This window comes from Myxine glutinosa, chromosome 10 (assembly GCF_964187855.1).
Source record: "Myxine glutinosa chromosome 10, kmMyxGlut1.1, whole genome shotgun sequence".
Classification (NCBI taxonomy): Eukaryota; Metazoa; Chordata; class Myxini; order Myxiniformes; family Myxinidae; genus Myxine; species Myxine glutinosa.
Genome location: NC_136270.1, coordinates 5259559 through 5282508, shown reverse-complemented (window position 1 = coordinate 5282508; position 22950 = coordinate 5259559). Strand labels below are relative to the sequence as shown.

General features: G+C 44.8%; 1 protein-coding gene across 3 annotated transcripts in view; it reads right to left on the bottom strand.

Annotated features, from left to right (window-relative positions):
* Window positions 1-22738, bottom strand: part of LOC137434280 (sterol regulatory element-binding protein 1) — an 81841-nt gene extending 59103 nt beyond the window's left edge. For 2 of the 3 annotated variants that reach the window (XM_068127131.2, XM_068127132.2), the window contains exons 1-2: window positions 22412-22665; window positions 12414-12616 (exon numbers count right to left, since the gene is read on the bottom strand). In XM_068127131.2, coding sequence (XP_067983232.1) covers window positions 12414-12616; window positions 22412-22517 — 309 coding nt within the window. In that variant the 5' untranslated portion in view covers window positions 22518-22665. Of the gene's footprint in view, window positions 1-12413; window positions 12617-22411 lie in introns of all 3 variants that reach the window. The other variant, XM_068127133.2, reaches the window with a different exon arrangement.
* Window positions 22739-22950: the final 212 nt, after the last annotated feature.

Below are 22950 nucleotides of genomic sequence, written 5' to 3'. Positions count from 1 at the left end.
TTTCCCCATGCACCTGTCCGTTACACACCTTTCTCGCGCATCCTCTTGCGCACACTCTTTCGTTACTTCCTCCGTAACACTTACCACACCGCGCTTCCATGTACCCCCTCGCACACGCGCTACGACCGACTCACTCTCGACAGCACACTCACTGGTCGGCGCGCACTTTTTCCTCACACACCCCATGGTCGGACATTCTCGCTCACCTCTTTTTTTGCACACCCGACCTGTTACATGCTTCACCAATGGCCTCTCACGAACACCCGGATCCATAGCAACCCCCAAGCCGACTGAAGCTTTCCTCACATCATATACATTGCCGAATATTTCGCCACTCACCTTGGCACCTCGTCTCCGCACCTCTTTTGCCACCTGCAAACCCTTTATTTGGTTAGTGAGCAGACCATCATGATTTGAACACAGACCTTGTACATATTCCATGACTTCCTCCTTTATCTCCCTCTTAGTTTCTGTCCGTCTCTTCTTAATTTCACTCACCTCTTCTTCCACTTCCTCTAATTTTTGCTTCACCTCTTTTATTTCCCGGTGCGTCTCCTCAAGTTCGTCCTCTAAGGCTACCGTGACCGTCTCTATGTGCATCCTCACCTGCCGGTCCTTTGTCTCCATTACTTCTGTCACCTCATCCAACCTCATTGTCAGTCCCTCACGTACCATCTGACATTGCCTCTGTGTCGCTATTAAGTCATTTTTAATTTCTTTTTGTGTCGCCTTTAACCTTCCTAGTACCGCAGTGTTCTTTTGAACCTGCTCCACTATCTCCGTCTGTCCCTCTGTCAGCTGTTCCACCTCCTCCGTCAGATCTTCTATCCCCCCTTGTAACTTTGCCGTATTATTTCTTACCTCTTTCTCCATACGCTTCTCCCCTCGCTTTACCTCCTCGCGTAGCCCCGAAACCTCCTCACTTACACCTCGTCGTATCCCCTCTTTCATCTCCTCCATCTCTTTTGTAGATGCCACCCTCATCTGTCCCAATTCATCCCTCTGAGCATCCAGTTTACTTTCTAACCCGATTTGCACCTCCTCTATCTGGTTCCCCATTCGTTTGATTTCCCTGGCAGATTGTTCCCCTATTTCCCGCAATTTGTCTTCCATCCTATTTTCTAACCCCATTAACCCATTTTTCACCTCTTTTATCCCATTGTCTAACCCCTCAAATTTAGCTTCTAGCCGTTCCCCCATTTCTCCCATTTTGCCCCCCATTTCTCCCATGTTGCCCCCCATTCGCTCACTATCAGCCCTCATTTGCTCACTATCAGCCCTCATTTGCTCACTCTGAGCATCCATCCGATTCCCCATTACCCCCATTTGGCCCTCCAATCGCTCCCCCTGAGCATCCATTTTTGCCATCATTTGAATCATAAAGACTCGCATGTACTCTGGCATCTCTGGCTTGGCTGCCGCGACCATGGGCGCAGCGCAATTTGGTACTGCTACGGTCACGGGCGCGGCAAAATTTGGTGCCGCTACACCCACGTGCGCGAGGACGCCATCTTGTGCGTCTGATACTCCCTCAACCGCCTCCTCATTGCTCCCCTCCATTTGATCCTGGGTTACTCCTAACCCCTCCTCTAGCTCACCCACCGGCATCCGATCGCCTTGACCAGCCATGGCGCGATTTCCAAAATTCGGGTTTTTGTAAAACAAAAGCAAATTTCGGCTACTTTGTAATTTTGAGCGCGTTAAACGCTTCAGGTCCGAATCCGACACTTCTGACACCAATTGTTACTGTCGCGGTTAAGATGTTATTTTTGACCGAGCGGTTGGTATGACCGCGACCTAACAGTTCCCCCGATTCTTCCCCAACTCACCCGATTCACCCCAAACTTTGGCCGTATCGCACCGCAGCTGCCCAATCTGGAAAACTCTAAAACGACCGAATGCAAAGAGGAAAAGGAATAAGACGAGAAGACGGACAGAAGAGTAATTGGATTTATTATACACACAAGCAAAAAGAAAGCAGTCACGTTTATTTACAGACGAGATTAGATACACAGTGCAACGCTAGCTTACCTACAGTCTTAATTAACCCAGGGACAGAACAAACAAAAGACAGACTCACACGGGGAATGATGACAGGAATTGGCTGGAAGGAGAGGATGGCTTGGAGTTGTATTGTGCAGCACGATCGGCGCGTTTAGCAGCCGCCGTTCCTTCGCGGCCCGGCTCAAAACCGCCGTCCAGGCCCCAAGCGGCTGTTGAGTGTGGTTGCTGCTGTGGCCGCCGCTGCTGCTGCTGCTGTGGACGTCGCGTGCTTTTCCAGGATTACAGCAGGCTTTGTGCTTTCTGGGATGTCCTCTCCTTGGATGTTCTCTATGTTCTCTTGGTCCAATCACTCCTCACCACCGACAACTCAACGCAACCAACGCAACCAACGCAACCACTGACCACCACAACGCAACCACTGACGACCAAAACCACACAACTCAGCTCTGCTTCTTGGACCCTCTCTCTTCTCAACGGCTTGGGCTCCCTTTTCTCTGCCGGTAAAAGCTCATCTCCTAAAGCTTGTCTCAGCTTCTCTTTTGGGAGCGTCGCGCTGCGGATTTTAGCTGCGGTCACGCCTGCTCATTCCCTCCTCTCAGCGCCTCTCTTTAAAAGCGCAGCCTCTTCTCATCTCAATGCTCCGTACTCATCTCTTTCTTCTTCAAAGCTCGACTGCTTGGGGAGCGTCGCGCTGCGGGTTATATAGGCCCCGCCCCTCCACCTTTGCGAACCTCCCCGATAGCTCTTCCTCCGCCCTCCCTAGCCAAACCCCTGGCTCATGGTTGGTCGAGTGGGGCTGGCTCACTCCTCCCCTCTATGACGAGGTGGAGACACGCCTTTCTTCTCCGACCCTGCCTCGTGGTCAATGGCGGTAATTGGAGCGGAGGTAATTGCCAATCGACGAAAAGGGGGAATGGAGGTTTTGGGAATGGGAATGAAGGGAATCTATCTCTTTTGCTTGGTGCAATGGAGTACTTCTATTAATGGGAGACACAGCCTTACCCTAAAACACAGAATAAGATATAACTATTGAACAGGGGTATTCTATGATTGGCTGTGGTGTGGATGCTTTATGGACTAATTATGGGATGCCCTTTGACCTTTACACAGCTCCGGAGGCAGGAGGCGCAGAATAACCAATAATAATAATTCACACAATCAAAAAAAATATACAGTCCTCATATCCGCAACAATATATACATACACATTACACAGTATATACAATCATGTGAAAAAGTAAGTACACCCCATGTCAAGTTGACTTTTTCAACATATTTCAACATACAGCTATTTGATCTTCATTTCAACAATATTGAGAGATAAAGGTGATATAATATAACAAATATCATGAAACATTTACATTTTGTAGTCCATTGTATAATTTAAATAAACATAAATGCAAATTTCGCATGTGGAAAAAGTAAGTACACCCCTACATTTATCACTACTTCAAATACCTAAAATTTGAATCAGGTGCACGAGCTCAGGTGCAAATGATTAGAACATCGTTAGAGAGGATCTTGGAGGAACCTGTCTTATTTAAACCATAGACATTTAGTTTGGTTTGCTCTTTGTTGTTGAAGTGTGCGGCGTCACCATGCCTAGATCAAAAGAGCTCTCTGAGGCCTTCAGAAAGAACGTTATAGATGCCTACGAGTCTGGGAAGGGATTTAAAAAGATCTCCAAACACTTTGAAATAAATCATTCGACTGTCCGGAAGATCATCTACAAGTGGAGAAGATTCCAAACAACTGCCAACTTGTTCAGGTCAGGCCACCCCAGCAAGTTCAGCCCGAGAGCAGACCGCAAGATGCTGAAAGAAGTCTCTAAGAACCCCAGAATGTCATCACGGGACCTACAGGTAGCTCTTGCCACTGTTGATGTCAAAGTGCACGCGTCTACCATGAGAAAGAGGCTGCACAAATTTGATCTACATGGGAGGTGTGCCAGGAGGAAACCTTTGCTGTCCAGAAAGAACATCAGGGCAAGACTAAAGTTTGCCAATGAACACCTAGGCAAAGACCAGCACTTCTGGAACAATGTGCTCTGGACAGATGAGTCAAAGGTAGAGCTATTTGGCCACAGTACCAGAAGACAAGTTTGGCGAAAACCAAAGACAGCATTTGACCACAAGAACCTGATACCAACTGTAAAGCATGGTGGTGGAAATATTATGGTTTGGGGCAGCTTTGCTGCATCAGGACCTGGGCAGCTCACCATCAGAGAATCCACTATGAATTCTTCATTGTACCAGAGGGTGCTTGAGGATAATGTGAGGCTATCTGTCGGAAAGTTGAAGCTCAACCGAAGGTGGACCTTGCAACATGACAATGACCCTAAACATACCAGTAAATCCACCAAGGAATGGCTGAAAAGAAAGAAATGGAGGGTTCTGGAATGGCCAAGTCAAAGCCCGGATCTAATCCGATCGAGATGTTGTGGGGGGATTTGAAACGAGCTGTGCATGCAAGAAACCCCTCAAACACCGCACAGCTGAAAGAATTCTGCATGGAGGAGTGGGCAAAAATTTCTCCCAGTCGATGTCAGAGACTGATAGACAGTTATAAGAAACGCCTACTTGAGGTTGTTTCTGCCAAAGGAGGCAATACCACCTATTAGAGCCAAGGGTGTACTTACTTTTTCCACATGCGAAATTTGCATTTATGTTTATTTAAATTATACAATGGACTACAAAATGTAAATACAACAACAACAACAACAACATGCATTTTAAGGCCATTTTCCCTGCTCGAGCGGGGGTTAGCTTTGCGGTCCCCATGACAATCTTCTCCATTTTGCCCTATTTTCTGCATCTCTCCTTGTTAACCCCCTTGCCCGCATTTCGTCTTCCACGATCTTTAGCCAAGTCTTTCTCGGTCTTCCCCGTCCTCTACTTCCTTCTACATTCATTTCCATCACTCTTCTCAACCAGTCACTTTCATCCTTCCTCAACACATGACCAAACCATCTCAACCTGTTCCTCTTCACAGCATCAATCACAGGCTCTATTCCCATCATCTTTCGCAATTCATCATTTGTCTTCCTCTCTCTCAACGATACTCCACACATCCACCGAACCATTCGCATTTCCACCCTTTCCAACCTTCGTTGCTGCTCTACATTCATGACCCATGTCTCGCTCCCATAAATCATAACACTTCTCACACATGCAGCATACACCTTTCCTTTCAGCTTCAACGACACTCCGCTCCTCATCAGCACGCCACTCAGTTCCCGAAACTTCTTCCATGCACATCTCACTCGAGCAACCGTTGCCGAGTCCGATCCACCTTCTCCATTCAGCATATCTCCGAGGTAGCAAAATGTTTTCACACCTTCCAGCTTCACGCCGTCTCCAAGATCCAACTCAACATTTCCTCCATCTGCAGCTCCCTCTGTGCACACCTTACATTTAAATGTAGCTGCCGCACTGGTTAATGACCCTCTCAGACCGCTACATTTTTGATGAACCCACTCAGCGCACATTGTACATTGAATGGAGTTCACTCCGACACCCTTCCTGCACACAGCACATGGCCACTTCCCAGTTCTTTCCACCTCACCACATGCTTTACCACTTGCCATCACCTTCGTCTTTCCGATATTCACCTTCAGACCTTTTGTCTCCATACATTCCTTCCACTTGTTCATCTTTTCCTTCAGTCCATCCATACTTTCCGCAATCAACACCAGATCATCTGCATACAACAACTCCCACGGCAAACCCTCCTTTACGTTCTGAGCCAGCACCTCCATCACAGCTACAAATAGTAGTGGACTTAGTTCCGACCCCTGATGCACTCCCACCTTCACCTCAAACTCACCACTGTTCCCATCCTTCGTCCTTACAGCTGTGCGCGCTCTTTTGTACATTGCCATCACTACTCTGATCAACCATTCCTCCACTTCTAACTTTCTCAATTCCCATGTCAATACTTCGCGTGGAACCCTATCGAATGCTTTCTCCAGATCAACAAACCCAAGAAACCATTTCTTCCTCTTCTCCATGTACTTCTCCTGCAACTGCCTCACAATAAAGAGCGCGTCTGTCGTTCCTCTTCCTGGCATAAATCCAAACTGCATTTCGTCGATCTTCACCTTCTTCCTTATCCTCCTCTCCAACACCCTTTCCAATACCTTCATTCCATGCTCCAATGACTTTATCGCTCGGTACGAGCCACACTCCAGAGGGTCACCTTTCCCTTTGTATGGAGGGATGAGGGTACTCAGTTCCCAATCCACTGGAATGCGGCCTTCTTTCACCACCAGATTACAGATCTCTGTAATTTTCTTCACACCCCAACTTCCTGCTGCCTTCAACATATCTCCCACAACTCCCGTCGGCCCTCCCGCTTTTCTACTCTTCATTGTTTTTATCGCTTCCTCAACTTCCTTCTGAGTTATCTTCTCTGCCGGTCCTAAAACTGGGTTACTCTCTATGTTGCCATCCCATTCATTCTCTGTATTCAACAGCATTTCCATATATCTCTTCCATCTTCCTTTAATTCCATCTGGGTCCACAACGATTTGTCCCACTTCATCCTTCAAGCAACTCACCCCCATCACATCACACCTCTCTTTCGCTATCTGCTTTGCAATCCTAAATACCGCTCTCTGATCCTCTTCCGAAAGACTACAAAATGTAAATGTTTCATGATATTTGTTATATTATATCACCTTTATCTTTCAATATTGTTGAAATGAACATCAAATAGCTGTATGTTGAAATATGTTGAAATATGTTGAAAAAGTCAAAACTTTACATGGGGTGTACTTAGTTTTTCACGTGATTGTATATTGGGAGGGGGGTGGAAAAACGGTCTTCTGCTCTACTCCAACAGGTGTTAGCCTCCTATATTTCTTCCTCTACCTGGAAATGTCTTCTCCGGCCACTGTATATATATATGTATGTATGTATGTATGTATGTATGTATGTATGTATGTATGTATGTATGTATGTATGTATGTATGTATGTATATATATATATATATATATACATATATAGTTACGGCCCGCGGATAAGGATGTTGGTTTGCCGAGCGGATGGCACCGCGGCCTAACAGTTACCCCGATTAACCCGATCCCTGAACGTTGGCCGGATCGCGCCACAGATATTCAATAGGGAAAAGACAGGCGACACGGATGTGAAGAAGAAGAAGACAAAAAGGTTGGAAATACGAATATAATTTATTTATATTTACACCCAAAAATAACCAAGGAGAAGGAAAGATAATAAAATAATATACAGAAGATATTAGACACAGTGCAACGCTAGCTTATACAAACTTAATTAACTACCCAGGGACAAAACAAACAGAACAAACTCACGTACACCAAAAGGATGGAAAGGCAGGAGGTGCATGGCTGGAGGGAAAGGAAGGTCCTAGGGGTCCTGCAGCACGATCGGCGCGTTTAGCAGCCGCCGTTCCTTCGCGGCCCTGCTCAAACCTGCCGTCCAGGCCCCAAGCGGCTGTTGAGTGTTGTTGCTGCTGTGGCCGCCGCTGCTGCTGCTGCTGCTGTGGACATCGCGTGCTTTGCCAGGACTACAACAGGCTTTGTGCTTCCCTGGATGATGATCTCCTTAATGTTCTCTATGTTCTTTTGCTCACATGCCAGCCTCGGACTCTGTTCGGAAAAGCACCAGCTCAGGAACAAACATCGGCCCACTTGATCAGCCGTTGCTGTGTACAAAGCTTCCTTGGGTGATCTCAATGTACTCTCGCAGTTGGTTCTCTTACAGTTGGTTCTCTCTGGATGATCTTTTTACACAACTCAGCAACTACTCCACCCTACAACGTCCTTGCGCACGCGCTTTTATAGCGCCTCCGGCGATCAAGCCGCCGGCCTTCAGGACACGCCCATCGGTGTGCTCACCTCGGCCCTGGTTGGTCGCGCGACCCTCTGGCTCCGCCCTTGATGACGACGGGCGGGCACGCCTTTCTTCCCCGACCCGAGCACATGTTCAATGGTGGTTTTGGAGGGGATGTAACTGGCAATCGAGGCTTGGCAATGATGAAAGGCAATGAAAGTTTTGGGAGTGGGAATGGGGAATGAAAGGAATCTACTCTATTTCACTTGGTGCAATGGAGTGTCATCTTAATGGGAGACAAGGCCTTACCCTAATACACATAATAAAAATATAACTATCAACCAGGGGGAAATCTATGATTGGCTAACGTGTATGCTTTATGGAATTAACTACGGGAACGCCCTTTGACCTTTATACAACACTGGAGGCAGGAGGGTCCAGACTTAAGCAATAATTCACAACAATTTACTACAATACAACACAATAAAAAAAATACAATCCTCATATCCACAACAATATATATATATATATATATATATATATATATATATATATATATATTGTTGCGGATATGGGATTTACATCCATCCATATCCGCTTGTAAATATTCCCCTATTTCCTCCATACTTCCCAACTATCCCCAATCCCCCATTCCCTAGTCCCATTTTCTGTAAACAACACTCTGTAGACCCGACCTTCCCCTATTTCCCCCATTAAATGTCGCATCCAGGTCCACCGCATCTCACGTAGACAACTCTAGGACATCTTGCTAGTTATTCTTAGTCTATGTCAGTTAAGGACTCGTTTCCATTAATTCTGACTCTTCGTTGCACCAGAATGTGATTGTATGGCACCGTTAGGAAGTTTAGGACCTCCCAATACCTCCCCGCAGCTCTTCCTCACGGTTCAACAACAACAACAACAACAACAACAGCGGCGGCGGCGCGGGGAGTGTGCGTCCTCACTCCGGCTTGGTTGGTCGGGGGTGTTGGGAGGGCACCATGCCTTTCCAACGAGCCGCCATCGAGCATGTGCTCGACGGGGTTACCAGGTAGGGGCTCGCTGTCAGCTCCTCGTCAAGGGCGGAGCCCGGTAACCCCCGCACCCAATAGAAGCGGCGGACCGATCCCATCTGGGGCGGAGCCAACGAGCCGAGGGCGTGTCACTCCCCGCTGAGCATGCGCAGGAAGAGAGAGGTGACGTCAGATGCGCGCTGAGCTTGAAGCAAGAAGGACGCCACCTCCGAGCGCTGTGACACCTCCCTGCATCTTTTGGACCGTGCTTTATCCTGTCCCTGAGCCAAGGTGCACCTTGTGCTATCAACCGACCTGTCCTTCCCTGCCATCAATCCCTGTGTAAGTCAGTCTTGTTCCGTTTGTCTGTGGTCTGTCGGGGATAAGATAAGACTGTGTCTAAGTGCCTATCTCTTCTGTGTCTTTGCCTCATTACCTTGTAATCTACCCCTTTTCTTCACCACCAATTATATCCTCCTCCGGAGGTCTTGAGAACTGTACCCCTTGCGTCGTTTCATTTATCCCAGTCGTTGTGTCTTTTCCATCATTGATTTAGCATAGCGCGATTTGGCCAACGTTCGAGTGGAATCGGGGTCCAGTCGGGGAATAACTGTTAGGTCGCGGTAATACACCACCGCTCGGTCGAAGTAACATCTAACCGCGATCCGTAACAATATATATATATATATATATATATATATATATATATATATATATATATATATATATATATATATATATATATATATATATATACGTATATATATATATATATATATATATATATATACATATATATATACTGGAGGATACATATAATATACTAGAGGAGCTGGGTGTTTCCAGAGATCCTGAATAATTGTGGAGTGCCTTCAAGACTACCATCCTTGATGTTGCTGGTGGGTGTTTTGGAACCCACCATCAGGTGAAGAGGAACTTTGTGTCGCTTGTGTCCTTTCATCAGGTGCACTAGATACCATTGGTCAGCATCACAGGGCCGAGCTGTATGGCAGGAATGAGCTGTTCAGGGAGCTGAGGTGTAAAACTGTATGTTCGCTGACGGCGGACTAGGAGGCCTATGTGCGAGAAATCTGTGAAAGGGTAGAGCATCACCTGTGGTCAAGTGATTTTAGTCCTGCTTAGAGGAATCAATGCATTGCGTTCCTCAAAGCTTGTCCCTGAGTGTACTGCAGTTGGACCCGAGGAAGGTGAGACCTTGACAGAGAAGTCTGAAGTGTAGGCCCGCCCGCTTTCTTTGAGCCGCTTTACCAGGCTGACACACCAACTATTGAGTTGGATGTCAGGTGTGTTACTATCTTTATTTTTTGACCCTCCAATCAACTGTGAACTGCCTTAGTTTGTGGAAATACAGGCTGTAGTGAACCAGTTGATAGAGGACAAAGCTCATGGGATTAGTGGCATCCACACTTCTTCTCAAGTGGCAACTTCTCAAGTCTGGTGGAAATTTGCTGTACTCGTGTGGTTGCATGCAATTCTGTGCTCTGTTTGGAGTGCAGGGATCGTCCCAACTGTCTCGAAGAGGGGCCTTATTGCCACTCTCTGGATAGGGAAGAGTGATCCCAGGACTGCAAAAACGATCGAAGGTTGACGCTGACCTCTGTGCTGGGCAAGGTCTTTGCTATAATTATTGAAAGGGTTCGCCACCATCTGATTGAACACTAGTGCCCAGAGCAGTGACTTTTACACCAATGAGGTCAACGATTGACCGTATCCTTGCTCTTCTTTTCCTCACCGAAAACAAGCAGGAGTTTCAGCAGGGGCTGCTTGTAGCCGATGTTGAACTCCACAAAGCGTTTGATTCAGTGAATTGGGATGCCCTCTGGAGGATCATCCATCTTCGTGGGGTGCCACCAACGCTGATGGATCTGATTTCTGAACTATACTCTGGTACTGAAAGTGTTGTGAGATATGGTGGTTACATCTCTGACTTATTTCCAGTTGTTACTGGAGTTCATCGGGGTGTGTACTGGCCCGCACAGTTTTCAATGCTTGTATGGGCTGGATTCTGGGGAGGATGTTGGAGAGATCAAACTGTGGTGCATCGTTTTGGAATGTCAAGATCTCTGACCTCGATTTCACAGATGATGCAGTCATCTTTGCAGAGACTATGGACATCTTTATAGGGCCCTAAAGGCACTAAATGTGGAGTTGGCGCCACTGGGATTACGGGTGTCCTGGGTCAAGACTAAGATTCAGGTTTTCAATGAGATATTGAATGCTGCTATCTCGACTACCTGTCTATGGCAATGATGTTGAACTGTGGGATGAGTCACTGGACCATGGGATGTGGTGCTGTCGGAACCCATACAGGAGGACAAGAGTCTGAGTCTTTAGGTCCTTGGTGTTTCCAGTCTTTCTCTATGGATGTAAGACTTGGACTCTGACCAAGGATCTGAGAAAAAGACTTAACTCCTTCGGTACCAGGTCTCTTCAGAGAATCCTTGGCTATCACTGGTTGGACTTTGTGTCTAACGAGCGTTTGTCGAGAAAGATTCCGATGAGATTTGTTGTTACCTGTATAGTCCGTGAGCATCAGGTGCGGCTGTATGGACATGTGACTCGTTTTCCTGACACTGACCCTGACCCTGCTCACCAGATTGTTTCAGCAAGGGAGCCTCATGAGTGGAGGCCAACAGGCCGACCACCTGCCATGTGACTACAGCACGTTGATTGACATCTTAAGGATATGGGGTTAGGCCGGGCATCTGTCTGGGTGATGGCAAGACGAAGGCCCCTGGGGTACAAGTGGAAAGTGAACGTAGTGACGCGAGCAACTCTGGTGCATGCTTCCTCATACCAATCATGGTTTTGGGACATGTTGTAAATTGAAACGCTATGGAGTTATTGGCCACATGGTGGTTACCTTTTACCTGCGGCTGCACGGCCTGCCCTCCACATCCCAATATACACCTTATAGCAGCTTTTGGTGACCTCGAAAGGGACATGAAGGCCAACATATGGCTGCTTAAAACATTGCCCAGATTCTGAAGTGCCGACACCCAAACGTTGGGGCATTTAGATGCTAAAGTTCAACAGGGAAAGAGTAACGAATAAATTCACAAACAAACACACAACCAAGCACACAAATAAGCACAAAAACACTTGAAAATACTTACAAGATGTGTAAATTTTATTACTCGGTCTTCTCCTTTTTCTCATAATAAAGCTGTTTTTGAAAATTTTATGACAAAAGCTCAAATTGTGAAGACGTTATGGCCTAGACAGACACACTGAAGCTCAAATAGTAAATATATAAAGAATCCCGGAAGCGATTACAAAACCCAACTGTCTTGCACTGATGCCCAGTGGCCAGGCTGATAAGGCCTATTTGTATTCACTGTGACTCTGCCCTTTGACATTTTGACCCAATTATTAATTTGTATTCTCTAAATTCTCATAATAAAGGTTTGTTGAAAATTTGATGATGAAAGTTAAAAATGGTAAAAAAAAGTTATGTCCTGGACAGACACACGGACAAAAACAGAAAGAAGAAATGACAACACCTGCTAAAAACTAAAAGGTAGAATAAACATTTTAAACATGCACAGTACCTCTAAAAACCAACCTGTTGTGAATGTGTGGCTGCAGTTAGCATCTGAAGCTGGGTGGGAGTGACAGGAAAGCAGGTAGGAATGGCAGGGTTCTGCATTGGGGTCGATGGAAGAAGGGGTGCTTCCCTCACAGGAGGTGTCGCTGGAGGTTGTTCTGCCCGGTTATCAAATAAACCAACAAAATCGGTTCCCTGCGTGTCCATGTACTGCAACATTTCTGGAAAAAGGACATTGTATTTTTGCAAACAGCAGCTCAGAATACAAGCTTCCACAACAAGCAAATACCACATTAATGTATTTAATATGTTCCCTTACAAGGAACTATTGACGCAGGAGGAGGCCATTAGGATATCAAAGCAAGCGCTGTGATTACCAACCTATGGTTGTTTATCCGTGCTCAATTCTTTCGAATGCTGAGCGTCAAGCAAGGAAGCAACATGTAGCATTTTTAAAGTCTTTGGTATAACTCGACCAGGGTTTGAGTCAACGACCTCACAGAATCAGAGCAGATGCTCTAACCATTACACCACCAAGGCTGGCAAAGCATACTTAGTTGCAAAAGTTCCTTTTTGGTGTGCAAATTATACGCTCATGGAAGAGCGTGGTGCCAGGGGGTAAAGCAGCAATGTGCTGATAGATGGTTCATGGGTCCACAGGTGGCCACAATAAACAAGGGAATGAACAAACATTAAAAGAGGGGCGTGAGGAGGGGAGGTTAACAGGTTAACCTGTAAGTAAGATGGTTGGATTACCGAGGGCTCATGGGGGGTAGAAAATATCATGTGAAGGGATGAGGAACGCACCACTTTCTTGAAGTGCAATTGAACTGTCGAAGTTCCACAAACAGGAGATAAAGAACAGTAAAAGAGTGAAGGTGAATGTAAAGATGAGATTTTTTTTGAGTTTAACGAGTGACGGTGTTATTGGTACTTTTGTGAATGGCAAAAAAAAAGATTTTATTATTTGCAGATAAATACAATTTCAACTCTGAATGGAGCCACACAGCATAGCGATGTTATAAAATTATTTAGTCATCTTGAATTTTCACAGGACATCAAAGTTGGTGGGAGAGGAGCGGGGTAGGTAATAGGATGCAATTGTAATGGGAAGCGTTCCGAGTGTAAGGCTATAAAGGTTGATATAAAAACTACACAATAATTGTTTTTTAACCGGAAAAAACAAAGAAAAACGAAAAGCAACTTAACTTAGCATATCAGATACACAACTTTTTATAAATGTTTGCTTTACCTTTTATATTTGCTCTGCCTATTATATTTAACCAGCAAGGGTACCCAGCATTCTTGGTGCTGTTCTAATCCTGTTGGCATTTTGAAGAAATATAATTTTGTTTTTTTTCCCACATTTTTGGGCCCCCTACAGTAAGAAAGAGGTTCAAAGGTTACCATGGAGGAAAAAACGTCATAGAAGAGATACAAATTAGGAGATGGAGATGGATTGGTCACATGTTATGCATTGAGGGTGAAGATATCATGAAAAGAGCAATATGCTGGACATCTGTCAGAAAGAGAAGGGTTCGACAACCAAGAGAGACCTGGCGACGTACCATCGAGAAGGAAATGAAAGGATTGAAGGTCACCTGTGATAAAATTGGAACGTGGGCCCAAAGCCGACAAAAGTGACGGATGTTCATAAGAGGCTCCGTATGCCAGGCGGCATGATTGGATAATAAGCAAGTAATGGAAATCACTATCAGACAAGTAGCAGTGAACAGAATCCTCATTGTATTATCATGTTCATTAGAGGCTCATAGTGGAGCTTGTACATAAATCACATGGACGGCAGAGGCATTAGCAGACGTCCGTGCTCCTGGAGATTAGCGCCATTTGAAAGGACATTTGTAAACGACAGACAAACCTATGGTACACAGTATAGGATTTGTACCGAGTGCCCCTACGTCGTGAACCCTGGAGTTCAGATGAGAACATGAAAGGTGAACCCTGGCATGGGCGTCACTTTACATCTTGCACAATTCATTTTATCGAATCATATTTTTGAAAAGTATCATCTTCAACGTCCAGAAGCAAATTCTAGCAAGATGAGATATTATTCATTGAAGGTGTACCCTTTAAAAGCAACAAAAAAGTTTCCTTCAACTCTGCAATGACATCTGATACTCTCGCGCTTGTGTAAAGGTCTGAAGCTGCTGAAGTGAATGAAGACTAGGCCATGTTCAGATCGGTAAAAAAAACAACACAATTTCAAGAAAATTTGACAGACGAATGTCATATTTCTAGCCTCACATTGCTTCAAGATAATGGAGAAAAACTTTGGAACTGTGACTTCAGAATTTGGATCAACCTTTGAAAGCCCCAGATTTTGTGCTCATTTGCATGTGCGGAGGTATTTCGTTTGGAAAATAAATGTACTGTCCCCAATTAAAGTGTTTGTACAAAATGCATACACATTACTATGTATGGTGTTGGATGTCACTCAGGAAGTGTTGCACTGGTGCGGATTATTCACTTGACAGTGAGGAAACAGAATATAGTCAGGTTCACTATGTATTTTTGTTCAAATTTATGGAGATTAGCAAACCAGTACATTTTTGAGAAGCTTATGGTATCAGGAATATGAAAATCAATGTTTACATTTGCCAGATTCCTGCATAGCCGCCATTTTGGATTTTCAAAATGGCCACCATAAAATACGAATTTCCGAATATCTCAGCTTGTAATTGACATACACTACCGGTCAAAAGTTTTAGAACACCTCAATTTTTTCAGTTTTTATTGAAATGTACGCAGTTTAATGTTCAGTGAATAACCTGAAATGGTACAAAGGTAAGCAGTAAACTGCTCGAGGTTAAAAAAAAGAAGTTTAGGTTTGCAAAAACGGGAAAATAATGTAAATTGCACAGTTATATTGTAAAAAAAGGCCTTCTTCAGGGAACAAGTAATGGGTTAACAACTTACAGCTGTTCTGCAGCAATGTAAGTAAATTAAACCTTGAAAGTTGATGCAAACAATTCCTACAGGTGTCCCAACCTCTGCTCTATACTTGATTACAAACCACAGTCTGTATAAAAGCAGTATTGGAACAGACTGTTATTACCCTCTGAAGCATTATTTGGACAATATTGCACTGCAGGAAGTAGTATATTGGAAACTGGAGGAAACTCTGACAGGAAGAGGTCTGGCAGACCCAAAGCCACAACAGAATCAGAAGACAAGTTTCTGAGAGTCGACAGATTGCGTGATCGGCGGCTCACAGGACAACAGCTTCAAGCACAGCTTAACACTGGTCGAAGTAAGCAAGTCTCAGTTTCAACTGTGAAGAGAAGACCTCGAGCTGCAGGTTTGACAGGTCGAGTGGCAGTAAGAAAGCCATTGCTAAGATGGCAAAATAAGCAAACGAGGCTTGTTTGGGCAATGAAGCACTGCCAGTGGACTACTGAAGACTGGAAGGTCTTATGGACCGATTAATCAAAATTTGAAATCTTTGGTTCATCACGCAGGGTTTTTGTATGTCGTCGAGTAGGCGAAAGGATGGTCTGGGGCTCTTTTGCTGGATCCAGAGTCAGCGACTTGCACAGAGTGACTGGCACCCTGAACCAAAAGGGCTACCACAGAATGTTGCAGCGCCATGCAATACCCTCTGGTATATGCCTAGTTGGTCAGGGGTTCATCCTAAATCAAGATAATGACCCTAAACACACCTCCAGGATATGTCAAAACTACCTTCGAGGAAAATAGCAAGACGGTAGGCTTCAAATCATGGAATGGCCAGCACAGTCTCCGGACTTAAACCCCATCGAGCTGGTTTGGGATGAACTGGACAGAAGGGTGAAAGCAAAGCAACCTACAAGTGCAACACATTTGTGGGAACTTCTGCAAGTGTTGGGAAGAACTTCCCGGACAATATTTGATTTTCATTGTGGAGAGAATGCCACGAGTGCGTTCGGCGGTTATATCTGCAAAAGGTGGCTACTTTGTTGAGTCAAAAATTTAAATTAAATTTTGTTAAACAAAATGATTCTATGATTTCTTTTTATCTCCAATTGTTTATTTGTTCTATGCTTAATTTCAGAGTACATTGAGACATTGAACTGCGTAAATTTCAATAAAAACTGGAAAAACTGAGGCGTTCTAAAACTTTTGACCGGTAGTGTAGAAACTTCATTCTAAATGCTAATCCTATGTTTCCAGGCTCAATCAATCCAAAGCTTATGTTAAATTAGTGATTTTGAACACCAAAAACTAAGAAAAAAAAGTGTTTATAAATCCTGATGCTTCAATAATTTTGCAGTATTTTAGCAGCAGTTTTGCAATATTTAATTTTATACTGTAAAAATTTATGTTAACACAACTAGTGCACAATTATCTTGGTGTTGGTTAATATAGTGGTGGCTCTCTTTCTTTTCAGTGCCTGAGTCATCATGAGTGAAGACCCGGGAACCAGCAAGTTGAGTTCGGTCAAGTCGTCTATGGACACAGTAGACTGGAAGCAGTGCATTCTTTGTCAGGAGTCCACTGCCAGAAAAGGAACACTTGTTCAATATCCCAGAACAGAATCATACCAGAAACTACTCGATGTAGTGGAAGAAAGCCAGCTTATGGGATGGAAAATATGTTGACATCCAAAGACGCCTCAAACACTTTACCAAAGAAACATTGATTAAAAGGAAACCCATGTGGCATCGGAGTTGTTATTCTGATGCCACAAATCAAATATCCATTCAGCGAGCGAGAGACCGCTTGCAGCATGCCATGCCTACAGGAACCTATGCTGTGAAAAAACGTGGGCATAAAAGAACAAGCTCTGAAATGGAGCAATCAGCAATACCAGGCAGCTCAGCAGGTTACACTAGACCTGCGACAGAACCGTTGACAAGGGATCACTGCTTCTTATGTCAAGAAGATGATGACCAGCGTCTTCACCATACAAACTGAAAACGCAGGGAAGGCACTTAGACGAGCTGTGGAAATTTCTCAAGATCCAGTACTGATGACAAGACTAAGCAATGCACTCTCACCAAGTGATGCCCATGCGATAGATGCAAGATATCACAAACCATGCTGTACACTACATGTGTTCCATGTCCTGAGGGATGATGCCAGCAACCAGGCCAAGTCTACAAAGACAGATCTACCAATGCAAGTACCATGCTTGATTGAGCTGATCAATCGCATTGAATATCAAACCCAAAATGAGGCTCATTTACCCATGGATGCCATCGAAAAAACCTACATAGCTATGCTTGGTGGTAGTAATGGGACACAGAAGCACACTCCCACACTGACACGGCAGTGGCTAAAGGACAAAATTCTCATAGAGTTACCAAGTGTGAAGTCAGTGAGGCAGAAAGACAGAAGAAAACCATCTGTTCTTTACTGTCCTGAAGCCAGCGAAGAAGATATGGTCTACACTTCCATGATGCAAGATGCCACAAGTGAAATGGACAACACAATGATGATATACAAGACAGTTAAGCTAATACGCAAAGGCATTGCCAATTTCGCTGAGGAGAAGGAAACACACAAAATTACAGTATCCAGCACAAGAGAGGATGTGCGACCGAGCTGTACAGCCTTATACGGTGGATTTTGGTGGGATGAGGAGCAGGACAGTTGATAGGTCAGCATTAACCATAAGTCAAAATATCATGTATACTTTCAAGACCATGAGACAATTGCACCACGTGCCCAAGAAAGCCACTGACACATTTCGGACACCACACACACACACGAGAAAACCCACAGGTTGTAGGGTTGGCACTCACTGTACATCATGACACCAGGAACAATGCGCTGATGGACCTCCTCCATGTACAGAACTACTGCATATCACGCAGCCGTGTCTTGCTCCTAGAAACAGCCAATGCTGTTGTGGAAAACACAAAACAATTTGATGGATTGTATGGACCACCTTTCCTCAAGAAAGGTACATTTGTCTTCTTCGCTGTTGATAATACAGATTTTGCAGAGGACACTGTAGATGGCAAAGGCACCACAGATGGCACAATCACCGCAGCGTATCAGAAGGCAGATGCGCCTGGAGAATCAATCGCACTCAATTTGGAAGTTAGTGACGCAAAAAAAACCTGTCGGTTGTCCCTTATCATGTACCCATCGAGCCTTGCAGTAAACCAAAACCTAAGCCAGTCAAGACAGTGAAGGAATTCAAGGCGTGTTCCACAGGTGTTGCTGAATCCGATGAACTAACCAATCTTGGTTGGATGATTGCATCTGCTTTGTCTAGATCAATCGACAGTGAATCACAAAGCAGTATCCTAGGCTGGGCAGGCTACAAATCACTTGAGTCATCTAGTCAGTCACTGACTCAATTCGGTCCCTTGCTTCTACTTCCAGAGGTCGCACATGAGTGGTCTACCATGCTGACTGTGATGTTGCAAGCGTCTCAGTTGAAGAGCTTGGCAGTTGGTGAAAACTACCCAACTGTCATAACCTTTGACATGGCCCTGCACGAGAAGGCAGTGCAGTTGCAAGACCTAACTTGAAAAGAGAAGTTGTTCCGAGACTTGGGGAGCTGCATGCTGTGATGGCTGCACTGTGATGACTCCAGGAAGACTCTATAGCCTCTTCATATTCTTCAATCATATTCTTCTTCTTCAAAAGTTCAAGCTTCCCCTGTCCGTACTTGGTATTCCTCCAGTACCACTCAAGGTGGAATGCTTGTTCCTCATTTGAAATTAAGGCCTTTTTAAAGGATATTGCTTCACTATAGAACCATTCTTCCAGGAAGTTTTCTTCCAGGAAGGTCTAAAGAATGGTTCGGAAACACTTGTTCATATTATTACCGGATACCACTTTTTCAAAATGTCTACTTTTACAATGTTCTGCACCAATTACTACATTCTGACCATGGCTTGTTAATTCACCTAGGACTTTGTTCAGAATATCACACCATGTGTAAACAACATATCACCATGGACCAATGGGGGAAGCTTCAAGTTCTACCGCAGTACCAAGTGCCGTTCTAGTTACACACTGTTTTGACCAGTTACCAAACAAATGAAGTATTCCGTCGAAAAGGTTAGTGCAGAGGTAGTGCACTTACCTTTGAGTGTCAGAGTTCGATTCTCGGCCCGACTACAAACTGTCAGACTGGTGCTTTGCAGGCGTTGCCATCACAAAGCGTACAGTCTCTCGGATGGATGTGACCAACGTCGGGGACCCGTCTGATAACATTGGTTGGTGGAGGTTGAAGATCCAATGTTGTCTTTTAATGAACAAAGTCGGTGAGTTATCGCCGTCACTTTGAAAATATGACAAGTTCCTGCCCATACAAGGCGCAGTGGAAGACCAACCCTGGCCAGCCGGTTTGTGAAAAACTTGGGCCAACTAAACATACCCAATAAGCCACAGACCTATATGATGGGACACACAATCCATAGCAAGAAGTGGAAAATCGGAAGAAGAAGCAAAAGAGGAACAGAGGAGAGGAGGAGGAGGAGTAGGAGAAGCAGCATCAGCATCAGAGGGGGAGGAAGTGGAGGAGGAGGAGAAGCAGCAGCAGAAAGGGAGGAAGAATGTATGCTGGTAATCTGAACAATAATTGATGCATCATGCCAATGTCGAACAGCTCAAGATGATGTATTCGTGTAAACTATTCAGCCAGCTTAATTTATTAGGCTGGGTGACATCCAAGGAGTATGGGAACAGCTAATAAGGTAAACATTTCATCGCGCGTTATCTGGTAGTTGAGACGTTTCAGTATAACAATGCCTCACATACCTGTTTGGGGCAAAAATAGTTTGAGGAGCATGAAAGATAAGTTAGATTTCTACCTTCGCCATGAATCCAATGATGCAAGGGAAGCATCACATTAGGACTCATCAACATCCAACATCCTCTAAGTGCCATGAATATGGTCTCCAAAATCTCCTGTTCAGAATATCATACAATCCATAAAAATTGGACTTATCCATATCTAACATTCTCTAAATGCCATAAATATGGAATTGTTAACCTCCTGGAGGTATGGTTCAGAATATCACCGAATCCATAAAAATTGGACTCATCCACATCTAACACCCTCTAAATGCCATAAATATGGACTACACGACCTCTTGTAGGATTGGTTCACAATATCACACAATCCATAAAAATTGGACTCATCAACATCTAACATCCTCTAAATGCCATAAATATGGACGACGTGACCTCTTGGAGGAATTGTTCAGAATATCACACAATCCATAAATAATTGGACTTATCCATATCTAACATCCTCTAAATGCCACAAACAGGGAAACCATTTGCAAAGCTTAAGAATCTACACCCAGGGTCGTGTTGCTGCCACATTTCTTGAGGAATTAGGGAAAGCATTCAAATTAATAATTGGCCAATGTGTGTGTACAAACAAACCATCCCTAAAACAGCTCATCGCAGACCACTGCAGGACAACGGACTGCCTGCACTCAAGTTGACGAATGGTCGCCACGATGCCATGCTTGCCATATGTGGGTTGGTGAGTGAGTAAGCACAGTCCACAAGATTCGAGCTCACACAAACCAAAGAAGAAAGAAGCCAATGTTTGACATCTCGACCAAACAGCCAGCTTGATCTGCATGTATGTACACATCAATTTGGCATTGCCATCCGACCACAGGGCTCATGGTGGTTACCTCAACGCAGGGTGACGTTTGCCATGTATCGTGTTCATTTGTCCATTCTCCGTTCAATGTACTTCATTAATGTTGAAGTTGGAGAACGTAGTACAGGAGTGTAAGAGTGTTGTGTGTGACCGTTTTTTTTTTGTTTGTTTTTTTTCTTTGTATACTGAATCGAGGCTCGTGAAAGAGCTAACATTTACTTCACAAACAAATCAACCAGACAAACAAAATATATAAAAAGAGGGAGCAGAAGACAAGAGAAGGGGAAGCACACAAACACTTGAGAGCACACAACATTTAAGAGCAGGGAGATGTGTGGGAGGGAGAGGGCTTGGGGGGGAATGGATGTTTACTGTGTCTTGGATGTCTTGGATGTTTACATGATGAATGGCTATATTGAGGGGGAGATAGAGAGACAGAGACAGACAGAGAGACAGAGACACAGAGACACAGAGAGAGAGAGAGAGACAGACAGAGAGAGAGAGAGAGAGAGACAGAGAGAGAGAGAGAGAGAGAGAGAGAGAGAGAGAGAGAGAGAGAGAGAGACAGAGAGAGACAGAAACAGAGAGAGAGAGAAGAGAGACAGAGAGAGAGAGAGAGAGAGAGAGAGAGAGAGAGAGAGACAGAGAGAGACAGAAACAGAGAGAGAGAGAAGAGAGACAGAGAGAGAGAGAGAGAGAGAGAGAGAGAGAGAGAGAGAGAGAGAGAGAGAGAGAGAGACAGAAACAGAGAGAGAGAGAAGAGAGACAGAGACAGAGACAGAGACAGAGACAGACAGAGACAGAGAGAGAGAGAGAGAGAGAGAGAGACAGAAACAAGAGAGAAGGAGAGAAGGAGAGAAGGAGAGAAGGAGAGAGAGAGAAACAGAGAGAGAGAGCAGAGAGACAGAGAGAGAAGAGAGACAGATACAGAGACAGACAGACAGACAGACAGAGAGAGAGAGAGAGAGAGAGAGAGAGAGACACAGACAGAGACAGAGAGAGAGAGAGAAGAGAGAAGAGAGACAGAGACAGAGACAGAGACAGAGACAGAGAGAGAGAGAGAGAGAGAGAGACAGAGACAGAAACAGAGACAGAAGAGAGACAGAGACAGAGAGAGAGAGAGTCCTCCTGGACGAATGGTTAACAATATCACCGAATAACAGTTAACACTTTCTCCAAACGTTCCACTTTTAGTTTTATAACATTAATAACATTATGAACCCATCTTGTTGTGTGACGTAGGGCTTTACGTTACAGTTTGTATGACACTGTAGTGTTGTGACTGCACATCTCAACAAGGAAGCAAAGGTCAGGACCCTCTCCAGGTGTAACCATGGAAACAGGACTTGTACCCTCAAAGCTTCAATCTTTCACACTCTTTCTTTCTCTCAATGTCCGTCCCTCCCCTCGATGTACACCAGCTACTTTCTCTCACCGTCGATGTCGCCGAGCAAGGCGCTGTCTATTTCGCCAGGTCCGGGCAGCGTAGCGTTCAGCCCGTCCAGCTCGGAATCCATTCCAGCCAGCCCCAACCCCTCCATGTCTACGTTTGCCGAGAGACGCGGCTTTCACATTTCCATTTCAACTCCAAGTCCCACTCTCTCCATTACAGAACCACGCATTGCCCGACAAGACACCGCGTCTCTCACAATCTCGACTTCTCCGACGAAGCCCGCGCGTCATCACCCCGCGCGCCCCGCGCCACGCGAGCCTCGACCAATAACGAAACAACGTGGAATGGGGTGATTCCGCGTCACGTTACGTAAACCCTACGTCATGGGAATCCCCACATGCCCCCTACTACTTAAATACACTTCGTTTGTTTACTCCTTCGTACCTTTTTCCTCTCATCTTCCTCCGCTTTCTTTTTTAGATTTCTAATTTCTACCTCTTCTTTTTGAATTTAATAGCATGTTCATGCAGTGCTGCGATGTTGATATATATCTATATCTATATCTTTTTTTAAAGTAAAAA